General features: G+C 40.9%; 1 protein-coding gene across 3 annotated transcripts in view; it reads left to right on the top strand.

Moving 5' to 3' along the window:
- The window catches only part of CACNA2D1 (calcium voltage-gated channel auxiliary subunit alpha2delta 1), a 520,381-nt gene that overhangs the window by 202,201 nt on the left and 292,580 nt on the right, over nucleotides 1-25,600 (top strand). For all 3 annotated transcript variants that reach the window (XM_033958928.1, XM_033958927.1, XM_033958929.1), the window contains exon 4: nucleotides 9,260-9,319. In XM_033958928.1, the coding sequence (XP_033814819.1) occupies nucleotides 9,260-9,319 (60 nt within the window). The remainder of the gene's footprint in view (nucleotides 1-9,259; nucleotides 9,320-25,600) is intronic.

Below are 25,600 nucleotides of genomic sequence, written 5' to 3'. Positions count from 1 at the left end.
TACTGCCTTTTTAGGTTTAAATTTGTAATGCAAATAAGATTGGAGCGAAAATGTTGAATTCTCATTACAAAGGCTTAATGTTTTATGCATGTGGAACTAGGAGACACAAAAATACTGCTGAATCTTTCGTATCAACATGGGCATATTACCGTTAAGAAGCTTATATTTAAGATGTTTATAAACAGGGTAAGTGATAAGTTGCTTATATGATAGGAGAGAAGAAAATACATCTTGAATAGCAAATGCAAATTCTGCCTTCATCCTAAGGGGAATTTTCAAATCAGTCGACTGGGCTTGAAATGGACAAGGGCAGAACAGAGCTGATAAATGTTAGGGTTTCAATTTGAAAGCTCGCATCTATATTGTACCTTCTACAAAGTCCAGAGTAACCCCAAATCTTCCTTTGAAAATGGGTAGAAAACATCTATCCATCTGCACGCTCCTCTTGTCTAGTAGGAGTTTCTAAATTCTCACCCTCAAAGTTTGCACGAGTACTAAATATTACACCCAAAGGGATTCCAGTAGAAGTACAATAAAATTAGAAAGTCCCCATTCTGGGCAACTTTTCTGGCCCCATGCAGTAGCTGCTGTTCGATTCTCCTGTTGCTTGGATTAGCTGCCTGCAGCTTATTTATATTTAAATTTATTACTAGCTTCTTTCAGTACAACCCAGAGTGATTTAGAATGATTAAATAATATGTAAAACTCAAATAAAATCATGCACCTGCTGTCATTATTACAAAATTAAGGCCAAACCTTTCAAACACACAACATGCTAATATAATCAACATCCCTGTTGTTCGTAATAGTCACATGTGGAGAGAACTTTTGATTTGAGGTCTAAGTTTAGATGTTTTGAGACACATGAACAAAAATCCATTTTTATAATAGGAAAATGCCCATCTTTTTGTTTTCGAAAATGGCCATCTCTCGCATGTTTGTCCTCAGTGCATATATCTTTTTGAACCATTTTCAGGAAAAAAAAATCCAAAAGAAAATCACAGAAAACAAGCCATTGGGATGTAGGAAGTGCCAGTATTTTTAGTAAACTGGACTACATCAAATACGTTCCATTTTGAAAATCCTAGAACCTACATCTTTGAACATATTAATCCACTCCTTGGTAATCTCAAAAATTGATTACTGCAACGCCCTATTTATAGGAATTGCCCAAGATGCCTTCAAATCATCCAAAACGCCTCAATAAAACATCATGAAATCAAAAAAATATGATCTCGCCCCTTCTCAAAGAAGCACACTGGCTTCCAGTTTCACACCAAATATCTTACAAAATATGTCTATTAACCCTTAAATGCCTTCTTTACAAAGCACCAGCATTCATTGACTGACTCTTAATTCCTTATGCCTATACAAGACTTCTTAGGTCTAACGATCAGCATTTACTCACAGTTCCCTCTCTCAAGGTTATCAATATGCGCCGACAATACATCTTCTGTGTTATGGCTCCCAGCAGTCCGCTCCCGCGGTGGCCCATCAGGTCCATGACCTGTAAGTGATCCTTTATATCCTTCCATCCTTTTTGCCCTTCCTTATCTATATCCTTCTAACTGTATCCTTTCTCAGCTTCCAGTACGTTCTTTTTAAAGATGGAATCGTTCCTTAGGATCTGGCATATGAACTTCTTTCTTTTCAGTGTCACCCTCCCTTTTTGTCTCATTTTCTTTAAAATATTGTATTTCTTTCCCTTCTCCCTCAAGCTGCGTAAATTTTGTCTGATAGTTATATTTTGAACGTTTTGTCCCCCTGAAAGTTGTATGGATTTTAGTTATGTATATCGCTTTGAAGCTTGAGTAAGCAATTAATCAAATCTTAAATAAACTTGGGGCACCCTAGAGGTCACTGCAGTGAACTTCACATAAAATGTCCCATTTCTACATCTTACCATAATCCCAAACCCATTGGACCCAACTGTACACCCTTCTGCCTGTAGGTGCAGTGGGATTAGTGTGGGGTTTGGAAGGCTCACACATTCCATCAGATGTCTGGATGTTCCTGTACATGTCCAGGGGATTCCAGACGGCTTTTCAAAACCTGGCACTTTGTCCGGGTTTTGAAAAGCTTTCGATGTCGGAATGGCATCCATGAACGGGCAGATGTAACATGACGTCATGGTGTCACATCCGCACATGTGCGGATGCTGCCCTAATGCACGAATAGGTTAAGGGGACTGGGGCTGGGGGTGGGACGCAGGCAGAAATGTCCATTCAGCCAAGAAAAACAAAACCTCTTTTTAGTGCACATTTGAAATTGATCACGAGACGCTTCAGCTTTGTTGCTTAGTAAAAGGAACCTTCAATTTCTCTCTTTGTGAAGTTTAATAAAAAGTTTCCAAGCAAGATATTTATTCGTAGTCTCTTCAGAGAAGAGGAAAGACAAAAATGTGCCTTTCTGTTTTATTTTGTCCAAATATTAAGATTTTACATCTGCAGAGACAAAGCTCAGCGCAAGCTGTGCTTATTCATTGGGGATAATAATGAGGCACTTTGCATGTATTTGTATGCTTTGCATCTCATTATCTCAGTGTCACAGCAAGCTAAAATGCATTATGGTACAAGTAAAACATAATTTTGTCATTATCAAGGTGCACCATGTTCTAACAAGGGGGTCAGCAACCTGTCTATAACATGCCCACAATGCTTAGGAGTCACCTTGCGATCGGCATTATTCTAGTGGCCTGGGAGCATTAGTCCTCAATGCTGTGGTCCCAACCCCTGAAGAGATTCTCCCATCCCCCGATCAGGATCTCACTTCCCCACCCCTTTAAGGAAACCCAAATAGTAGTAAGTTTTTCCTAGCAGTAGTAGTGTGAGACTGACTAAGGTCACCATTTTGGAGACAGACCTGTTGGGTGAAGAGCTACTTGAGATTGCTCCAGAAATATAGATGTAGGCCTTTAAAGAATGGGGGGTGGGGGAGAGAGAGAGAGAGAAGTCAGCAGAGGAGGCCTGATCAGGGCTGAGGGATAGTTTGGGGGGGTGGCGATGGAGGGAATAGCACTTCCCCTTGAGTGTCCAGCTCAGGAGCACTGGGCTATGGCTCTAAGGTTTTGGCTAGAATTATTTTACCATCCCATTAAGTCCAGAACATGCTCTGGTTTTCACATTCTGATGAGCTGCTTTACATTTATTTGAATGCTTTGCATCTAATTACTATGTCACCTATGTGTGTGGCACAGGGGTTAGAGCTACAGCCTCAGTACCCTGAGGTTGTGGGTTCAAATCCCATGCTGCTCCTTGTGGCCCTGGAGACAAAAGATGTCTAGAAAGTCTGTTTGGAGAATGCCCACTTGCACATTTTGACTGGTAAGACGTCCAAGTGCTGGTTTATGCTGTCTTTTGGATGTCTATCTTTTTTGAAAATGAGCCCCATTAGCTCCGCTTGAAAAGTACCAAAGATCGCCATACACGAAAAAGGACATGGTACTACTCAAAAGGGTCCAGAGAAGAGCGACTAAGATTGTTAAGGGGCTGGAGGAGTTGCCGTACAACAAAAGATTAGAGAAATTGGGCCTCTTCTCCCTCGAACAGAGGAGATTGAGAGGGGACATGATCGAAACATTCAAGGTACTGAAGGGAATAGACTTAGTAGATAAGGGCAGGTTGTTCACCCTCTCCAAGGTAGGGAGAACAAGAAGGCACTCTCTAAAATTGAAAGGGGATAGATTCTGTATGAACGTAAGGAAGTTCTTCTTCACCCAGAGAGTGGTAGAATACTGGAACGCTCTTCCGGAGGCTGTTATAGGGGAAAACACCCTCCAGGGATTCAAGACAAAAAGTTAGACAAGTTCCTGCTGATCCAGAACGTACGCAGGTAAGGCTAGACTCAGTTAGGGCACTAGTCTTTGACCAGAGGGCCACCGTGTGAGCGGACTGCTGGGCACAATGGACCACTGGTCTGACCCAGCAGCGTCAACTCTTATGTTCTTATGTAAAAGAAAGACAAATGGACTTCAATTGATTTTAGGTATATTGACATTTAATTTTATTTCCTTTGTTATGAATTGCCGTGTAAAATAATGCAGTTTTAAAGCAAAGCTAAGAAACTTCACCCTAAGTGCAAATGAGATGTGCAGACCAGTTCCAAGAGACTGCTGAGCTATGAATCTCCTAGCTATAGTATTGCATGACTCTTGAAAAGTTTGCTAATGACCTTTTAGAGTCTACATTTCAGAACAGCCTAATCTATCAAGTCTTCAGACTTCATTTTCAAGATGAACTATTCTTGTGGAAAAAGCACTGGAGACTTGCACTCATTGTGCCTGGTATAATACTCCGGCTTCAGTGGGGGCTTCTTATCAAGTAGCAGAGGGAAGATTAAAAAAAAAGTGACAGGAGAGAGAGAGAGGAGATGAATGGCTTCTTGGGAGCTGATCTTTTCCTGATCAGATAAAGCTTCTTTGGGTCTCTTTCTAGAGAATGCATCCGACAGCTTTTTCCTCACATTAGCAGGGATGAGACCTTTAGAAGTGACAGTTCAAATACTGACAGATGATGTGAACCTTTCTTGTTGTTGACAACCTTAAAGAAACTACTGAAAATATAGAAGAATTTCCCAGAGTCTTTGTGTAGAAATACAAATCAGAGCTTCTGGCTTTGTGTTCCCTATTTCCTGCTGGAAACTGCAGATCCACACAGCCAGAAGTTTCAATCACGCCATTGAATCTGTAATCAATCTATAAATGCCCACCTAAGCTATGTCCAAACCCACAGTTTAGGAAGCTCTGCTTTAAGGAACATGGAGGCAATTCAGCTAGGTGCAGTGGGAACTTTATTCTATACCGATATCTAAGTATACAGATTCTGTTATAGAATACTCATGTAACCTGGTATTGGGGTACTCAGTTACCCCTTTATACTTAACAGAAAGAGTAAGTTTCAACCACCAATTTTTTCCTAATCTCTTACTCAAAATAACAAACAGAAGTCTATAACCAACTAGAGTTTACTGCTATATCATTGAAGTTTGAGAAAAAGGCCTCAGTTTGGCTTCATAGGCCATAAAAAAAAACTTTCAAAACCCCACTAGTCTTAGCCTCATATACTTCAATCCTAAATCTTCTTCTTTCAATTGAAATTAAACACAGCACAGCAGTGAAGACACAGTTGAAGTTCCTTGCTGCTCTGTGCTGGATTGGAGGGCGGGAGATTCCTGAAGAAGCCAGTATGGCAAAATAGGGATGACCCTGTAGGATCTCTGCGTGGGATCCAGTGGATACCGCTGGAAGTGTTTGTGAAAGGTCCGTTGGAGTAAGGAGGAAGAGAACCAGAGCAAGCTAAGTAACTTTTTTGGTTTTTCGTCACTGCTGTGTTGCTTTAAGAAGTGACTTCCCTCAGAGTGTTTAATTTCAGTTGAAAGAAGATGATTTAGGATTGAAGTACCTTTTTGAATTGAAATATATGAGACCAAGACCAGTGGGGTTTGGGAGGCCTTTTTCTCAAACTTCAATGATATAGCAGTACACTCTGGTTGTTATCTTGAGTAGGAGATTAATAAAAAGTTGATAATCATGGTACCCCAGCCAGAGGTACCATACTTTGTGTTTAAGTGGGAGCACCGGCCATGCATTCCTTATTTATTGGGGGAAGGGGGATACAAGTTTGGTTTGCAGTTGTAGAATAACCCTTAGGAGCCCTGCAGGCAAGGTTTTCAGGTACGTGTCCTTTTATGCACAAAAGTGCTAGAACTCTGCACGTCTGTTAAAAAAAAAACACTTTACACTATGAAAAAGTATTTTGACAAATTAGTATTCATGCTGATAATACAGGCTTTAATCCTGCCTAGAATGGGTTACTGTAATGTCTTCTATGGGTGTTAGATTGTAAGCTCTTCAGAGCAGGGACTGTCTATAAATGTCAAAATGAGCAGCGCTGCGTGATTATTATTAGTAATAATAATAACAGCTTATTTTTATATACCGCCATACCCGAAAGTTTTAGGCGGTTCACAGCAATCAAGCACAGTACATACAATGCAATATGTACAATGCAAATGCATACATCAGATTAAAATCTTCTGAAGATTCAGCAAAATAAAATGCTAATTACATAAGGAAATACAAACAATTTAAAATAGGATAAAAAGTTAGATTAAGAGAATAAACAATATTAAGATTCTAGCCTATTAAATAGTTGTGTTTTTATCTGTTTTCTAAAGTCAAGGTAAGAGGAAGCTTCTAAAACAATTTTTGCAAGCCATATATTCATTTTGGCCGCCTGAAAGGAAAAGGTTCTCTCAAGGAACCTTTTATAATGACAGAGTTTAATTGAAGGATATGCGAACGGGTGTACTCTTCGGGAGCTCTTATTAGAATAACTCAAGGTAAAATGAGGGATGAGATAATCTGGAAGCATACCAAAAACTGCTTTAAAGCAGATACATGAGAACCTGAATAATACTGTGGATTCGAACGGCAACCAATGGAGCTTTCGGTAGAAGAGAAAGATATGCTCCCATTTTTTTTAGACCGAAAATGAGGTGAACAGCCATATTCTGAAGGACTCTCAATTTATTGATAGTTTTCTTGGAAGCACCCAAATATATGATGTTACAGTAGTCTAAAATACTTAAAATAGAAAATTGGACTAACAAATGAAAAGAAGCTTCATCAAAGTACTTCTTGATGGTATGAAGCTTCCAGAGCACCGAGATACCTTTCTTAAATATTAAATCGGAATGTTTTTCTAAAGTGAGGTGTTTATCCAGGGTTACTCCCAATATTTTTAAGGACTGTTCGATGTTATAATCCAACCCATTCACATGTATCATTGTATCTTTAATTTTGTCATTGGGAGTCAAGGGATTAAGTGTTTTCTCTTTTCTGATTATAGGGAGTGTTAGCCTTGAAAAAACCTACTAAAGTTAATGGGTGAAACATATATATAGTAGTGTAGAAAAGCTTCTATAAAGCACAAACAACAGTGATGTCCTTCATGTTGGGACTGCATTGGCTCCCAGTTGAAGCCAGAGTTCAATTTATTATGGATTTTTTTTTTTTTTTACTTTTTTATGGAGAGACTCCACTTATATGATTGACTTGGTCAACTTATTAGCTACAAATCTGGTATTTTGCGTGATCATGGTGAAAATAGTTAAGTCCTTAAAAATTCCTCTTCTTTTTCCTATCAGTCTGTTTCTTTATGAAAAGTTTTACTGATAGAAATTAGAAGAAAGATAAATGATTTAGAAATTAGAAGGATGCTCAAGACTTCCTTCCTTCATAAAGTAATTGTACTTGATGGAAAAGGAGTTGTCACCGCCATTGTAGAATTATTATTGGCTCAGTTTTGAATCATTATGGAACTGGGCTAGAAGCTCTGTACAATGTCATGTAATTTACACGTGTGAGCAACTGTTCTAGAACTGTCTGTCACATGCATAAAATAATGCGTCTGCTACATTCTGCTCCCTTCACCGGCTCAGCACTGATGCATTCGTTCTCCTGACTCATAATTATATAGGTTTCACCCATTAACTTTAGGAGGTTTTTTCAAGGCTACCACTCCTTATAATCAGAAAAGAGAAAACACTTAATCCCTTGACTTCCCTTAACCCAGCTAGTTAATCAATACATACATATCTAACAATTTAAACTAATTTCTTACCTATTGTGCTTTAAGCCATTCCAACAGACCATGGCGTTTAGTAAAGAATGGCGCCACTTCTTCCTTCTTCCAATTTAAGCCTGCGTCCAAACTTCCAGCTGCAGCATCTGGCGTCCAGGTGTGCCCTATCAAATTTCTATGCATTTATTTACATTGTTTTTTACAGATGACATTTCTCAGGACAGCCCCATTAGACAAAAGTGGCCCATTCCAATTCATTATTTAACCCGTAAGGGGATTCTGTATTCAACCGATAGATCCAGCATTGTTCCGTATAGTTTAATCTCTCCTCCCAGTTTCTTCCCTCCCTCCATAGGTCTAAGCTGTTACATAGTAAAAGGACTGAAGTTGAGATAAACACTAAAGAATGGCACAGGATGGTTTCCAGCCACTGACCCTCAAGCCTTGCATTGAAGAATGCTGGTGTAGAAGGACTGAGGTTGAGATAGACACTAAAGAAGGACATGGGTTGGTTTCCAGCCACTGACCCTCAAGCCTTGCATTGATGAACGCTGGTGTAGCAGGACTGAAGTTGAGATAGACACTAAAGAATGACATGGGATGGCTTCCAGCCACTGACCCTCAAGCCTTGAATTGAAGGATGCTGGTGTAGAAGGACTGAGGTTGAGATAGACACTAAAGAATGACATGGGATGGCTTCCAGCCACTGACCCTCAAGCCTTGAATTGAAGGATGCTGGTGTAGAAGGACTGAGGTTGAGATGGACACTAAAGAATGACACAGAATGGTTTCCCACCGTTATCTACAGGAATGGTGATGAATTCAATCACTGTGTCATTCTCTACTTGGAAGCCAGTCAATTGGTAGTACTTTTCCTGAGCCCACCAACATGCAGATGCTTGGTTTTCTGTGCAATTGTGCTTGCATTCACAAGGGACGGGTCTTCCTAATACTTGCTTGGGGTGAGGGGTGGGAGGGGGATTGATCGACCAGCATTGCCTGGCTTTGCAAAGAAGAGGGCTTCCACTGGTGACTCCCCTCCCCCCCAAGCTCCCCCTGTGGCTTCTTCACTGTTGTGATACAACCAAAAGAGTTTGCATTTATCATATGCAAACACTTTCTCTGTCCCTAGTGGACTCACAATCTAAGTTTTTGTACCTGGGACAATAGGGGGGGAGGTTATAGGACTTGCCCAGGAGCTGCAGCAGGACTCAAACCCAGTTGCCTGGTTACTCCTCTGTTGAAATGACAGGCAAGTACAATCTGCATGATATTATAATATTTTACAAAAAGCTTTACATTTGGCAGGGCTTTTTGTAACATAGATGGGGATTTGTGCATGTCACTCCCCTCTCTGTGACCTATCGGAAATGAGCCCTTAAATATGCAGTTTGTATTGATGCAATCAGCTTGAGGCTCTGGAAACATGTAAATTGAAATGTACTTTCCTAATGATATGGGGCTCCTTTTACAAAGGTGCGCTAGCGGCTTTAGCACACACTAGCCGCTATCGCCTCCTCTTGAGTAAGTGGTAGTTTTTCAGGTAGTGCGCTATAGTGCACACTAATACAATGCGTGCGCTAAAAACGCTAGCGCACCTTTCTAAAGGAGCCCATGATTTTGCATAATGAATCTATTTGAAGAATTAACAGAAAGCCTTTCTCATTTCTTCCCAGCGGCTTGCTCAAGAAGCAGAGAAATTTCAAAAAGCGCACCAGTGGCAAGATGATTTTGGGGTAAGTGTCTTATATAGTCACTTCTCGAGTCGCACTTCTCTTTAGCATAATGAGGTTCACTGGGTCAAAATTAGAAAGTCTCTGCAGAGGCTTCACCGTCTCATGGATCTCCTTTGTGTGGCTGCAGAGCTGACTGAAAGCTTTTCCTCAGGTAAAACCCACTTTCCACCAAAAGAATTCTGGGTTCCACTACGATGTACAAACAGGTGGAATGGGTACGTTTCAATCCTCAACTAATAGACCCCTCCAAATGAATATAGTTTTCAACCACGAATATATATTACAGCAAGGAGGAAAAAAAGCTTCAGATCCCCGTCCCAAGTCAGAACGTATCTTGCTTGAGGACTCACTGGCTTTTCCAAAAAAACCTCCTATCCTACCGATTATTCTTATATTTGTTGTTAGATTAGTTAGTTAGTCAACTAACTAAGATGTTAGTCACTTCTCTTGACTACAGCAGCAAAGTGCTTCTTACTGCCCATCATCTCTGATTCTGTTTTAAATCCTCAGATGCCTTCCTCCGACGATGGCCAGCCAGCGTTTCGCTGTGAGCTGCGTCAGGGTGGTCCGACTTCTTTTTGATCTTTCAAACTGGTATTGCTGACTTCTCACAGCTCACCGCGAAACGCTGGCTGGCCTTCATCGGAGGAAGGCATCTGAGGATTTAAAACAGAATCAGAGATGACGGGCAGTAAGAAGCACTTTGCTGCTGCAGTCATTTCTGCAAATTGGTACTTAATGAAATAAGATCACACTCTTTTCAGCTACAGTGGCAAAATAATGCTCAGAATTTAGGAAGTTGGTTGGTTGGGCTCTGAGGTTTTCAGCACCCCCTTGTACTGTTTGGGTTTCTGTCATGTACTTGTAACCGGTTGGAGACAGGATACTGGGCTATTCTTATGATCTTATGTGAGCCAAGTATCAGACAATGAAGCCATTGTGACATCATCACTGGTGAGGTTGGCTCTCAGGCATTGGTGGAATGAGGCCTTATGACATCACAATCTCAGCTCTGGAATGTTGCTGAAACGTTCTCAGCCCAACCAAGAAGACAATGACGAGGATTTGGTTCAATCAATGATCTGAAACAAGGTCAAAATATAGAATTACATTTCTTCAAATTGGCACTTAACACTCTTTTCAGCTACAATGACAACATAATGCTCAGAATTTAGGAAGTTGGCTGCAAACTTTTCAGCAGCTCCACATATTACTTTTCCTCTGATTCCCTCCTGGCTTTGTGTCTGACAACTATTTGATACAATTTGATTTCATCACAAAAGGTTCCCAAGAAAAGTAGACTGTGGCACCAAGTTTTGTATCTTCAAAAAGCCCAGTGAAAGTTCAAAATAAAAATAATAAATTCGCAAACACTGTAGAATAAAAGTTCTAGTTGTGATTTATTAAAACTGATCTGTATTTAGCCCTAGTCTGCATTGTTAAACCTAGTCACTAGGTGGCAGTCAAGTATTTTCCAATAGCTGCTGATACTTATTTGTTGCTGTGGGAAGACATGTTCTCTCTCTGAAGAAATGTCATTGCTGGCTACGAAATGAGCCTAGGTTAATCTTGGATCTCTCATTTGTTGTTCTGGGTCCACTTTGGAACATCTGAACCAGGCAACTGCAGTCTGAATATAAACCGGTTGAGCTGCTGCCTCAAATCCTGGTGGTTCCTTGTGATCTTGAGCAAGTCACTTAATCTTACAGTATCTACCACTTTGAATGTCAGCTTTGAAATGCCAAAGCTACAAAAAGGCAGTTTACAAATCCCCCATTCCCTTTCCCTAAAAACAATTGAAAGAACATCAAAATCCATAAACCATTAGAAGAAGGCACAAAGTGGTGAGAGACTCTTTCTAGTAGCTCAGTACATCTTGCCCATTTGAAGCATCCCGTGCTTTTTTGGTGACTTCAAGGGCTCCAGATTGACCTTTTCTTCTCAGTAAAAATATTCAGCCCTATTTTCAGCCAGTGACCGGCATTCAATATCAGGCTTAGTTTCTGGCCACCAGCCCATTACCCCAAGGGGAGAGTGTGGAACAGTGGTTAAAGCTACAGTCTCAGCACCATGGGGTTGTGGGTTCAAACCCTACACTGCTCCTTGTGACCCTGGACAAGTCACTTAATCCCCCCATTGCCCCAGGTACATTAGATAGATTGTGAGCCCACTGAGACAGACAGGAAAAAATGCTTGACTACCTGAATAAATTCATGTAAAGTGTTCTGAGCTCCGCAGGGAGAACAGTAGAGAAAACTGAAAAAATATTAAGAGTTCAGCTGATATTCACTCTAACTTCATCGTTTAGTGTATAAAGATAGGACGGTTCTATTTGTGAATATTGAGTCCTAATTGTGACCTGCACCAAGAGAGCCGACTCCTGGATATGGAAAGAAACCATTATTTACCCAATCATCAAGTGCTGCCGAATGTACAAATTATTGCCCCATCTCTAATATCTCCTTCTGAAGAGTTCGTTTTCAATCAAATGTCAGACTTCGTGGAAAGCACAAATGCCTTTCATGAATTGTCCTTCTCACTAACATTAAACTAAACTAAACCTTAAGCTTATATACCGCATCTTCTCTATAAGGATAGGGTTCGACACGGTTTACAAGAGTTTAAGAAAGTTTCTTCCTATTTCTCCTACTGTAAACCACGTCGAGCTCTACGAACGAGGAGATGATGCGGTATACAAACCTAAGGATTAGATTAGATTAGATAATAAGAATTAGTGGTTATATAGAGAGCAGCGGAAATTACCGTATTTGCCGGCGTATAAGACGACTTTTCAGTACCTTAAAATCCTCCCCAAAGTCGGGGGTCGTCTTATACGCCAGGTACTGTTTACATGCAGTGGCGTACCAAGGGGGGGGCGGAGGGGGCGGTGCGCCCCGGGTGCCAGCCCTAAGGGGGTGCTCCCGGCCTTGCCGTTCAATCCCCCCCACCCCCGAAGGACCGCTCGCCCCACTGACCTTCCTGCACCACCTGTGAAGCAGTCCGCAGCAGGATCGCGAAGTCAGCGTCAGCGATCCCGCCCCTCCTCTAACGTCAGAGGAGGGGCGGGACCGTGGCGCAGGAAGCAGCGCAGGGATCGCTGACGCTGACTTCGCGATCCTGCTGTGGCTGCTTCATAGGTGGTGCGGGGAGGCCAGGGGGGCGAGCGGTCCTTCGGGGTGGGTCGGGGCATCAGGCCTTCAGGGTGGGGCGGGCGGGCAGGCAGGCAGGCTTTCAAGGGGGAGGGGGTGACAGGTAGGCAGGCAGGCAGGCCTTCAAGGGGGGACAGGCCTTCGGGGGGGGGGTGCAGGCCTTCAAGAGGGGTGCAGGCCTTCAAGGGGGAGACAGGCCTTCAAGGGGGGGAAAGGCAGGCAGGCAGGACTTCAAGGGGGGACAGGCCTACAAGGGGGGGGACAGGCCTACAAGGGGGGGGACAGGCCTTCGGGGGGGTGCAGGCCTTCGGGGGGTGCAGACCTTCAAGGGGGGGACAGGCAGGCAGAAGGTTGTGCAGAAGGTGTGCGGAAGAAGGGGTAGTCTTATACGGCGAGTATATAACAAACTCTATATTTTAACTGTAAAAGTTGGGGGGTCGTCTTATACGCCCAGTCGTCTTATACGCCGGCAAATACGGTACATTTTTGAAAATAGCCATGTTTGCAGATCTAAAGAGCCCAAATTATGCAGCTGGACAGGAAAGTTATTTTAAAGTAGAGAGATTTCCTTAATTTTCCAATATAGATAACGCCTTTTAATGAAGGGAAAGATAATTTAAACTTTTGGATAGATCTGATAATATCAGGTCTCACAGAGTTCCAGGATAGAGGAATTAAAGGGGGAAGATCTTAAATGTTAGGCAGGCACCTGTCAAGTAAACCCTAGAGGTCACTGGGAGCCGGTGAAGTTTTAACAAAAGCGGGGAAACATGATCATATTTGCTTTTTGCAAAGATCAAACTAGCTGCAGTATTCTGGATCTGTTGACGTCTTTGAAGACTTTTCTTGGTTAGACTTAGATAGACCGAATTACAATAATCCAACCTCGAAAGAATGAGGACAGCAAAATGTTGTTTGTGGAAACAGGATTTCACTTTCCTCAGCATATGGAGACTAAAGAAGCTTCTTTTTTTTTTTTTTTTTTAACCAGAGAATTAACTACCATCTAGACCACCATAACTCTATCATACTTATATCTCTTGACTTGTCCTCAGTATTTCATATAATTGATCACCTCTTACTCATTTATCGGTGGAGGAAATAGGGATATCTGTTCAAATCCTCAGTTGGTTTATTTCATATTTCAAGTATCGTACCTCTAAGGTACATTTTCAAATAACTATGGTATACCACAAGGTTCCATACTTTCCCCACTTCTTTTTAATATTTTTCTGGCCCCTCTAATCACACTAGGACAATCAATTGGTTTCACTATTTACGCCTATGCTGACGATATCCAGCTAATCCATCCCATCAATCTGGATAACCCAGCTGACATCTCTATCATCAATAAAAAAACTAGACAAAATACATGACTGGCTAAATTCCAACAAGTTATCACTCAACATCAACAAAACTAAATCAATGGTTTTTCTGATTAAGAAAGGTTGTTCTCTTCTCCCTCCTATCAAACTTAAATCTATACCAATACAGACAGTTCATATTATTAAGCTTTTAGGTATAACTTTTGATGATAATCGCACTTTCCACCAACATATAAGCACAGTCGTATGAAAATGCTTCTACCGTCTACGAATGATTCACTCTTTAACTAAACTTCTTGACAATTCTGCTTTAAATACTTTAATTCACTCATTGGTTATTCCCTGTCTGGACTACAGTAATGCTCTATATCAAAAAAGAGTTAAGACACTTTCAGATAGTCCAGAGCACCATGGTAAAAGTTATTTATAAGGCCCAAAAGTTAGACCATGTAACTCGTCTCTTGATAAAAGTCCATTGGCTCCCTATCCATCACTGAATTACTTATAAAACACTATTAGTGACTTTTAAAAAAAAAACACTGACCAGCCGGAATTCATTAATGCACTTTTGATACCATATACTTCATCACATCTTCTCCGATCCTTTGATCAAAATCTATTAGCAATCCCATCCCTGAACTATATAAATACTAGAAGAAATACAATCTTTTCTGTAGTCGCCCCAACCCTTTGGAACCTCGAGAAATTCAAATCATCTCTTAAGGCATTTCTTTTTAAAGACGCTTTTCAAGTTTGAGTGTCCTTTTAAGGATTTTTAAACTTTTTTAGTCTATTTGCATTGGACCATCTTGTCTTAACCCTGCCCTCTCGTTCTTTTCCTTGTTTCTTTCCTTTTCTTTAACATTTTTGTAGTTCTTCCCTCTTTTCCATTTGTTCTGTGGTGTGTATTGTTTTTTGTTTGTTTATGTTAATTACCCTAATTTTTTTTATTGTATAACCATCTTGAAATAAATAAGGTGGTATATCGGATCAATAATAAACTTGGAAACTTAGCTAACCTGTTATCTCCTACTGAATATTCACAGAAAGATGGTTATGTGTGATTTAACTAGTTAAGCGGAATAAAATCTCTTTTTCTCCTTAGGATCTTGACAGGTACTTGTGACCTGGATTGGCCACTGCTGGAAATAGCTCTTATGTTCTTATGTTATGAATATCAAACCCATAATTATCTGGGTGGACAAAAATCATGTCATGTATTCATTCACAGACCACCAAGTGGGTCACAGCATTAAGAAAAGAAAAGTAAGCAAAAATGCTGAAACTTGTACTGGCGGCTGAACAACTTCACCATTCTCTCTTCTCATTGCTCTGTGGCACTGACTTTAAAAACTTTTATATTCCGCAAGATCTAATAACAATCAAACTCAATAGACTGCCACATAAAGTATTAATCACACAAAAAAACCAACAGTTTTGGATTCAGGCCATTAAGCTAAGACATGTTTTAGCCAACTTCCCATGCCCTGTCTCCTCAAATTGTTGATTTTGCCCTCTGACTTTAGAACTGTTGGGTTTGGAATGGTTCTGTCGAGGTTAGACTATTGTAACGCCCTCTATCTCTGAATTACTAAGATGAGAGGGCGAATGCTGCAGCTGGGCAGGACGGCACATATTTCACCAGTTAAGGTCATTTCTGTGATCCATCAAACTGTTTATCATCAAACACCATGATACTTTCGGCAAGTTGCGGTGCTTAATAAGCTAAATAGATCCTTACGATCTGAAAATAGTGCAGAGAAATTACGCAGCCACTAGAGCGATGACTTTCTGTATTGCTGGTGTTAAGATGCGGAACCCTTTGGTGGGTCAGCTCCAATTTAAGAAACAGTTAAAAACCCAGTTGTTTGTTACTGCATTTTTGTGATTTATTAGCTGTCACTTGAAGAGAATAAACTGTTTAATTATGGAGATTTTAAGATTTTAGTTTGTCTGTTATTTTAGGTATGTTTTTATTGATGTAAACCATTTAGAGGATTTTTTTAAATGATTGTTTGAAGAACTTTTATGAATTATATTTTATGCTTTTTGTTGTTGTTTGATGCTCTAAATTTACTGCTAAAATCCTGTGGGTCATTGTAGTGCTGGCAAATTTTTCCAAATTCAAAAAGATGAGCGATGCTCCAAAAACTTTACATGCAAATGAGCTCCACGGAGAAAGCAACTGATACATGCGCAGAATAGTCCACGGGACGAGGCATAAACGCTATGTCATAGGCACACATGAGCGTCATTCATAGCTGTGCCTTATTGTAGCGCATCTAAAGAGAGGACATAGAAGGGTTTCCCCGGACATCAGATTACCCTATCGAGGGCTAATTCCACCGACTGCTGCAGACTGAATATCGGCCACAAAATCTCTAGGTTGCATGAAGTGCAGTTATGTAGTAATGAGAAGGTTCTGATGGAGGTTGGAAGGAATTTAATATAATGCTCAGAGAGAAAGGGTTAAGATTATCTTCTTCCTCAGATACAAAAACCAAAGGACAAGGATGTAAAGAGCGTGCAGTGTCTCTCCAATTCCCAACTATTGTGCGGGTTTGAGGGTGATAATAAACTTGTCTCTGAGATGGTTAATAATGTTGGCACTGAGGAAAAAGGGATGGTCTTGAACATATGCAATGTGGACATTATAGACCAGTGTCTAATTTGCCAGAGATTCAAAGCCAAGGACATTGTGCGGAGACATTGCTAATAACACAGGTGAATGATTTGAGATGTGGGTTTCATAGGACTGTCAGCCTTGTTGTTGAAGGTTATCTTGTTGCCTGACTTGAGTGGTCTGTGCTGTGAGGTGGGAAATGGTTTTGTTCCTTTATGTTAAGAAGGTGAAGGTGCGGATGATATTTTGGTAAGAAGAGGTGTGGCCAGCGGGTGTACTGTAGGGATCTGCTCTGTCGGAAGTCCTTTTAGGCCCTGATGTTCTAAACTTATCGTGCCTTTAACGATCAGTGTTAAACCAGTTCTAATCAGTTTTGCGTTGAAGTATTTTGGCTTCTAATGCACATAAATGGCTCTGTGTTGTCTTTTCTGTGCTTCATAGCATCCTCCGATAATACTATGTAAATGTAGTATAATGAGGCCATTAAAATGAGTACTCTGGGTGATGTCCAGACATTGCCCTGGTGACGCATGACCTTTAAACCTCTAAAATTACCAGCAGGTCTAGAGGTGCTGTAGTTGAAGAAGTTCAATCGTGTAACACCTTCCTACCGACTTCTGCATTGGTTGCCGATAGAGGTACGTGTGAAGTTTAAGTTTAGTTGTTTTTGCTTCTTTTCTCTTTCTCAACCAAGAGACATAAGAGAAGCTCACCCTTGAATTTTGTTTCCCCTCCGGTTAGAAGATGTATATTTAAAAGATATCATCAACACCTTTTCTCACATCAGGCATATCTAGAACATTTGCATACGCCTACTACTTATGGGGAATTTAGGAAACATCTAAAAACATATCTGTTCCTGAAGTATTTAGGTAATTGACCTGCACTATCTTATTCCACAATAACTGATCTCTAAAGCTGTTAATCTCTAGCTCTTAACTTTGTTAATTCTACTCAATTTGTAGCACCTTTTAATCATTGTAAACCGCATAGAACTTCACGCTCCTGCGGTATATAAACTGTTGTTGTTATTATTATTATTAGTGTGTTAAAAATGTATCTTTGTCATGTGTGTTAAAGGTGTATCTCATGGTCATGTGTCAAAAGTGTCCTCCAGCAGGTCTGGGCTGCCGATAGCATGAGAGATGGAAGCTGAAGATATATTTATCATACTTGATGAGGGGTGTGTGTGTGTGTGCAATATACACATGTGTTAAAAGTGCGTCTCATGTGCATTTGTTAAAAGCAGGTCTAGGGCTGCCGATTGCATGAGAGATGAAAGTTAAAAAAAAAAATACGGGGGCAGCATATATGTCCCACAGAAGCAGTGTAGAAAAAAGTATAAGCTTTTGCATCGTTTGCTGGTAGTTCTCCGCATGTGGCATTAATGGATACTAGCCCAGTGGTTCCCAACCCTGTCCTGGAGGACCACCAGGCCAGTCGGGTTTTTGGGATAGCCCTAATGAATATGCATGGGGCAGATTTGCATGCCTGTCACCTTCATTATAAGCAAATCTTTCTCATGCATATTCATTAGAGCTATCCCAAAAACCCAACTGGCCTGGTGGTCCTCCAGGACAGGGTTGAGAACCACTGCACTAGCCCAATCCAGTCTCCAAATCCATTAAAGACAGCAGACTTGAGTAAAACAATAGAATGATATAGCAAGCTATAGGGGGGGGGGTAAAGATAATCTCACCCAAATGAACGTCTATCATAAAACTCATACCTAAACCACTTTGGATCAAGCAGATCACTTAAGAGTTATTCGTAGCAATCTACAAAAGGCTGCCAAATTCTTTCAAAGGCCGCAGTATGTCAAGTTTCAAGTTTCAAGTCCATTTTGCTTCAGCATCAACAGAGTAAGATAATATGCTTTCCGTAAATAAGGCCTCAAACAGCTGTGGTATCCCATCTTCTGGCTGCCTCCCATTGCAATATGGCCACATCTACAGATCAATAGTTTAGAAGGAGGTCAGAGGAGATCCTGGATTGCATTGACGAGGAAGCTTTTACCATTTTCACAGCAAATTCTGCAAATTAATGTGTAAATTCACAGGAACTAATATTTGATTGTAAATCCACCATAATAAGGGAATAACTACTGTATTGACCTTGTATCTTGGAAGGTGAAAATGTAAATCTATATCCCCAGAACGTCGGTAAAGGAATGGGTGTAGCTCTCCTCTGCAGGGTGGAAAACACATCTGGCTGTGAGAACCACCACTGGTACTTCAATGCCATTAATCTAAATATTTGTGCTTGGTCCATATGTGCAAGGAAATGAGATGAGCCAAAGAAACCTAAAACTATCCCAAAGATCCAGGGAATCAAAATGCCGCGTGGTTAGGGTTCATTTGGAAAAGTCATCTTTTATTAATGCAGTTCTTGGAGACAATAATTGGAGCAGTCGGGTTAATTCGATGGTGATTGGTGCATATCTTAGGGACTCCAGCTCATTTGAGAATTTTGATAAAACAGCTGATGTCAATTTTGCTGGGATGAGAATTTGGTGCAGAATGTAACCTTGACATTAGGTAATATAATTAAATTCAGAGAAAATGAATTATGCCTTTTGTAATTAAATTTGTTCAATTTTTCCAAAGTTGGCCTTTGCTTCCTGCTCCTGGGACTCTCTGGTTCAGCTGGAGCTGGGGCTCTGAGACATCATTTGTAAAGTGCTGGCGATTGTCCTCAGTATTTTAATCTCTCACAACATATTTAGACAGGTCAGATTAACTTTTCTCACACATCATCTTCATCGACTTATTTTTGTTCCTTAAACTCATATTCCTGATGGCTGGTTATAAATGTGAATGCTCAATATTCTCTCTAGGTTTGTTTTATGATTATATTATATTTGCAGTTTTTTGAAAAGTGAATTAAGCTCAAATTGATCTGGTATTCTTGAAATGAACTATAAAGATGAATAAGGGTTGTTGAGATCAAAAATGGAACATCCAGGTTGGGACATACCAAATTTCGTCAGCATTTTTCAAAAGTTCTAATATGAAATCTGCAAATACCAGTGTTTTAGCCAAGTGGATTCACCAGTATGGGGCTCACCATTGGGTTTTCAGGCTATCCAGAATGAACGTTAGGGACACATATCCAGTGCAGGCAAGAGGAATATTGAGTTCTACACATGGAAATATCACATTACAAGCGAACATGTGGAGTTTATAAAGCTGCTATCTCCATGAGTAGGTGGCAGAGATTTCAAGCAGGCCCATTTTAGAGGGGAGTAAAACGTCTGCTTGTACTAAAATCTACCAATGTTGGTGTCCTCAAGTACATGTGTATGTGACAAAATCGGTACATATGTGGACACCCGCCATTCTCAACATAGTCCCGGACAGTGCATGCAAATCTGTCTTCTACTACTACTTATCACTTATATAGTGCTTAAAGACATTTGCAGCACTGTACATTTTGACATTTATAGATGGTCCCTGCTCAGAAGAGCTTACAGTCTATCTTGGACAGACAGACAGACAGACATGACATACGTAAAGGGTTGGGGATGCAGAACCCCAGGTGAGAGGAGTTAGGAGTCGAAAGCACTCTCAAAGAGGTGGGCTTTCATTTATAGATGGTCCCTGCTCGGAAGAGCTTACAATCTAACTTGGACAGACAGACATGACATAGAGGGTTGGGGATGCAGAACCCAAGGTGAGAGGAGTTAGGAGTCGAAAGCACTCTCAAAGAGGTGGGCTGACATTTATAGATTTATAGCAGCATAGCCCCTCCTTGTCTCCGCCCCCTGAGCCTTGCACGATCCCCCATGCCGCATGCGCGCCCCATTTCCCTTCCCCTGTACCTCTAGTCGTTCACTGCCACGAGCAACAAGAACTTCAAAGTGCTCCTCGTGACCCCGCCTTCTCTCCTGCTGATATAATTTCCTGTGCGCGGCAGCCGGATGTGATGTCAGTGGGAGAGATGACACGGTCACAAGGAGTATTTTGCCAGTGAATGATGCCAATGTTGTAAACAAATTATGCATAACACAAAGAAAGGGATCGAAATACAGAAAAACTCAATAACACCCACAAAGAAGTGGGGGGGATCTGGTAGTGAAGACCTTCATTTACTGTTAAGCGCCTAACCAGAACGACCCTCTGGACAAGGAGCTGAGAAGGAGCAATCCCAAACTGTGAAATCAAGAGAACGCCAAGACTCCAGCAGTCCCCATGTCCCTCCTATCTGTGCCCTTCTCTTCCTCTGCCAACTCCAGACTCCGTCTCTTCTGCCTTGCTGCATCGTATGCTCGGAACAAGCTGCCCGAATCCCTACGACGGGCTACGTCTCTGGCAGTGCTCAAGGCCCAGTTAAAAGCCCACCTCTTTGAGAGTGCTTTTGACTCCTAACTCCTCTCACCTCACCCATCCCCAAACCCTCTATGTCATGTGTGTCTGTCCAAGTTAGATTGTAAGTTCTTCTGAGCAGGGACCATCTATAAATGAAAGCCCACCTCTTTGAGAGTGCTTTTGACTCCTAACTCCTCTCACCTGGGGTTCTGCATCCCCAACCCTTTACGTATGTCATGTCTGTCTGTCTGTCCAAGATAGACTGTAAGCTCTTCTGAGCAGGGACCATCTATAAATGTCAAAATGTACAGTGCTGCAAATGTCTTTAAGCACTATATAAGTGATAAGTAGTAGTAGAAGGCAGATTTGCATGCACTGTCCGGGGACTATGTTGAGAATGGCGGGTGTCCACATATGTACCGATTTTGTCACATACACATGTACTTGAGGACACCAACATTGGTAGATTTTAGTACAAGCAGACGTTTTACTCCCCTCTAAAATGGGCCTGCTTGAAATCTCTGCCACCTATTCATGGAGATAGCAGCTTTATAAACTCCACATGTTCGCTTGTAATGTGATATTTCCATGTGTAGATGCTTTTGAAAGGACTTCCTTAATCTATTAATCACCTAAAATGTGAATGGCATGTTTGTGAGGAAAGGGGGAACCCCGACTTTCTCTGCTCTTCTAATAAGTGCTATACAAAAAAAGAAAACTGACCTCTAATAATAGCCAGTCACTAGAGGGTGATCACAAAATATAGTTTTGAAAAGCTCAGAGATATGAAACTCTGAAGGGAAGGCTGAAAAACCTCCCTGTGATAAGAGTTCACCTTCCAGTCATTGCAATTCCATAAAACTCTTGATCACACTCTAAAAGACTCTGGTAAATAACCTAACTTGATAAAAAAATTTTAGTGATTCAATATGATGAAATTATCTTCTCTTTCTTCAAATATCAATTGTGCGATCAACACTGCAATAGTGGAAAGTAATAGTTCTTTCACTTAGCTTGCAAATAGAAGTTGTGGGGTCCCAACGTGGCCCCGTTTCGATCCCTGCTTCAGGAGACCCGAGTTAAGTCTGTTCCAAAAAGTTCCAAATTGCTGTTCGTAATGATACGATAATGCTTGTTAGCTTCGTGACTTATGATCACATCACTGCTGGCGGTTAGAACATTTGAGAAAAGACTTGACTAACTACCCAGCAGTGATACCCAGTATTACCCAGATGGCTTTACCGATTGGCAGGATGGAAGAATCTAATAAACTTGAAACCCTGCTAGGCATCTCTGAGAGCATCTGTTTGTAATATAAGCACAGGCCTTTTCTACAGTACCTATAAGAATGGACAGGAGCCAGACCATACAGTAGAACCAGGCAATTTGCAAATATACGAGCTTAGAAAAAGTGGCATTAACTCAGCAGCTCCCGTGGATAAGTAGCAGCAATTTCAAAGCAGAGTGGAGTCATTTTACAAACTTATATGTAAAATTGCTGGTGGTTAACTGTGAAGCTATAATTGTTTTGTTTCTGTTAACATTTGTAGACAGACATAAAGAATTACAGGGGATTAAGAAGAATTAATACCTTAATCCCTCATATAAAGCTGGGTACAAACAAACATTTTTTCAAAAATGTGTGATGAAATTTGTTTCCTATTGTATGGCATATCATTTTTAGCCCACAAACCACAAGCTCCCATGAAATCTTTGCATCCCAGGATCTGCTATGTACACATCTGACAATCTGCTTGTTTAAATATCATGAATGAGCAGACTAGATAGGCCATATGGTCTTAGAAACATAGAAACATAGAAGATGACGGCAGAAAGGGGCCATGGCCCATCAAGTCTGCCCACTCTAATGACCCACCCCCCATAACATTACCCCCCTAGAGTTCCCACATGTATATCCCATTTCCTTTTAAAGTCTGGCACGCTGCTGGCCTCAATCACCTGAAGTGGAAGTTCATTCCAATGATCAACCACCTTTTCAGTGAAGAAATACTTCCTGGTGTCGCCATGAAATTTCCCACCCCTGATTTTCAGCGGATGCCCTCTTGTGGCCGAGGGACCTTTAAGAAAGAAGATATCCTCTTCTACCTCGATACGGCCCGTGATATATTTAAACGTTTCAATCATGTCTCCTCTCTCTCTACGTTCCTCGAGTGAGTATAGCTGTAATCTTTTCAGCTGTTCCTCATACGGGAGATCTTTGAGCCCTGAGACCATCCTGGTGGCCATCCGTTGAACCGACTCAACTCTCAGTACATCTTTTTGGTAATGTGGTCTCCAGAATTGTACACAATATTCCAGATGAGGTCTCACCATGGATCTGTACAACGGCATTATGACTTCCGGCTTCCGGCTGACGAAACTCCTACGGATGCAACCGATCATTTGTCTTGCCTTTGATGAAGCCTTCTCCACTTGATTGGCTGTTTTCATGTCTTTTCTTCCTTCATCTTTCTCTTTTTCTATAAGTAACCTGAAGAAATCCTTCTTCACAGAAAGGGTGATGGATTCATGGAACAGCCTCCCAGTGGAAACAAAACTGTATCTTTTCATCCCCCCTCTAAAAGATTTCTATTATACTCGTAAAACAAATTTTGCTGTAACTGCCCCTACATTATGGAACTCCTTGCCACAATACCTCCGCGACGAACAACAACTTGTTAAATTTAAATCTTGTCTAAAGACTTTCTTATTTCATGACGCTTTTAACCTAACCTAGATTTCCTACTATCTATCTTCTCTCTCTTCTCTTTTATTTCTATTTTTTCTCCTCTTGCAAGCAATTACTACTACAATATGCCCTCACCTTCATGTTTTTTCCCTACCCATTCTTCCCTTTTCTTCTTATTAAATGTAACTTTTTCCCCTCCTCCCTTACTATCCTCACAGTCAAGTCTGTCTGGTATTGTCATTTATGTCCCACTTAAATATTTTATCCATTCTTCCCTTTTTACTCCCTCTTTTAAATTATATTGTTAACCGGCCAGATATTTGTTTTATGGTCGGGATATTAAAAACTAATAAACTTGGAAACTTGGAAACTTGTATCTGAATTCAGGAAAACTTGGAACAACCAGTAGAATTAGAAAAGGTACAGAGAAGGATGACAAAAGGATGACTTCTCTATGAGGAAAGGCTAAAATGGCTAGGGCTCTTCAGCTTAGAGAAGAAATGGTTCAGGGGTGATATGATAGAAGCCTATAAAATAATGAGTGGAGTGGAACGGCTAGATATGAATCGCTTGTTCACTCTTTCCAAAAATACTAGGACTAGGGGGCATGCAATGAAGCTACTAAGTAGTAGATTTAAAACAAACCAGAGAAAATATTTCTTCAATCAACATGTAATTAAACTGTGGAATTCGTTGCTGGAGAATGTGGTGAAATCAGTTAGCTTAGCGGAGTTTAAAAAGACTTGGATAATTTCCTGAAAGAGAAGTCTATAGCCCGTTATTGAGATGGCATGGGGAAATCCTAAGATAAGCAGCATAGAATCTGTTTTGCTACATGGAATCTAGCTAGGTACTTGGGACCTGTGTTGGCCACTGTTGGAAACAGGATACTGGGCTTGATGGACCTTCAGTATTTCCCTGTATGGCAACTCTTTTGTTCTTAAGTGTGCCAAATATAGGGCAATCGAGCCATTGTGACATCACTGATGAGATTGGCTCTCAAGGCATTGGTGGAATGAGGCGTTATGACATCACAATCTCAGCTCTGGAATGATGCTACTCTGGGTTTCTGTCTGGTACTTGGGACCTGGGTTGGCCACTGTTGGAAACAGGATACTGGGCTTGATGGACCTTCAGTATTTCCCTGTATGGCAACTCATTTATTTATTTTATTTATTTATTTAGATTTATATCCCGTTCTCCCAGTAGCTCAGAACGGTCTACAAGTAAACATACACAGTATATATCATGTTCTTATGATCTCTGAGTGAGAGGACGGGAGAGTAGATGGCATGGATTACCTGCCTACATTTATTTTGCTTCTGTGTTTCTATTTACCCATGAAAATGTTTTTAAAATAGCACAGGGAAAAACTGGAGAAAATGTTTACATAATTTGAAATAGTTCACACTAGTGAGTACAAAACTGGGATTGCAATAGCTTCTCTTTTAAGTTTCTCTTTGAGATGAGCTGTGATTGGTCTCATTCTCTCCCCATCCCCACTGGGTCCAGCTGCCTGGGATGAAAAGTCAAAATGCTCAAGGTCATTCTGTACCAAGTGGTTCCAAGTGGCCAAATAGAGTGCCCTGTAACAGGTGTCCATGCTGGCACCCAGCGGTCAGCTAGAACTCATGTAAAATTAATAATGTTCTAGAACCATTTGGGTCTACTCACTCACCCTAATCATGGGGTGTGCTTTTCCACTCTTTGCATCTCTACTTATGCGCGTAAATGACTAGAATACGACGTAAATTAAACCCCATAATGCTATTTCCTGAGGCTTCAATGTAATAGGAATACCAAATATTTGTGTCTTTATTTTATTTTGATTGGAAACAATCTGAAAGGAACCAGCCAGTTTCATTGCAGTTTTCATGAACGCACAACCCTATAATTTGATGAAACTGTAGAAGTTATGTTAATTGGCAGAAATTATATGGGTTTCCTTACCTCCATCCCCTCCTGTGCTTTATTGATTTGTTTTGACAATATTATGTCAAAGGGATCACTAGAAATGTTTGCGCACTAGAGTGAGAAGCTCAGCTTGCTTAAGGGTTTAATCAACACTGCGATCTGACTTCTATTACATTTTCAAACACGTTCTCCTTTTCACATACCTACTTGTACACAGCCACACATGCATTTCAGTAAGACTAATCCACTAAAGGATGTTTAGCTAGCTGACTTT

Source organism: Geotrypetes seraphini, chromosome 9 (assembly GCF_902459505.1).
Source record: "Geotrypetes seraphini chromosome 9, aGeoSer1.1, whole genome shotgun sequence".
Classification (NCBI taxonomy): domain Eukaryota; kingdom Metazoa; phylum Chordata; class Amphibia; order Gymnophiona; family Dermophiidae; genus Geotrypetes; species Geotrypetes seraphini.
The sequence above is the reverse complement of the archived record's forward strand: the minus strand, read 5'-3'. Positions and strand labels throughout refer to the sequence as shown.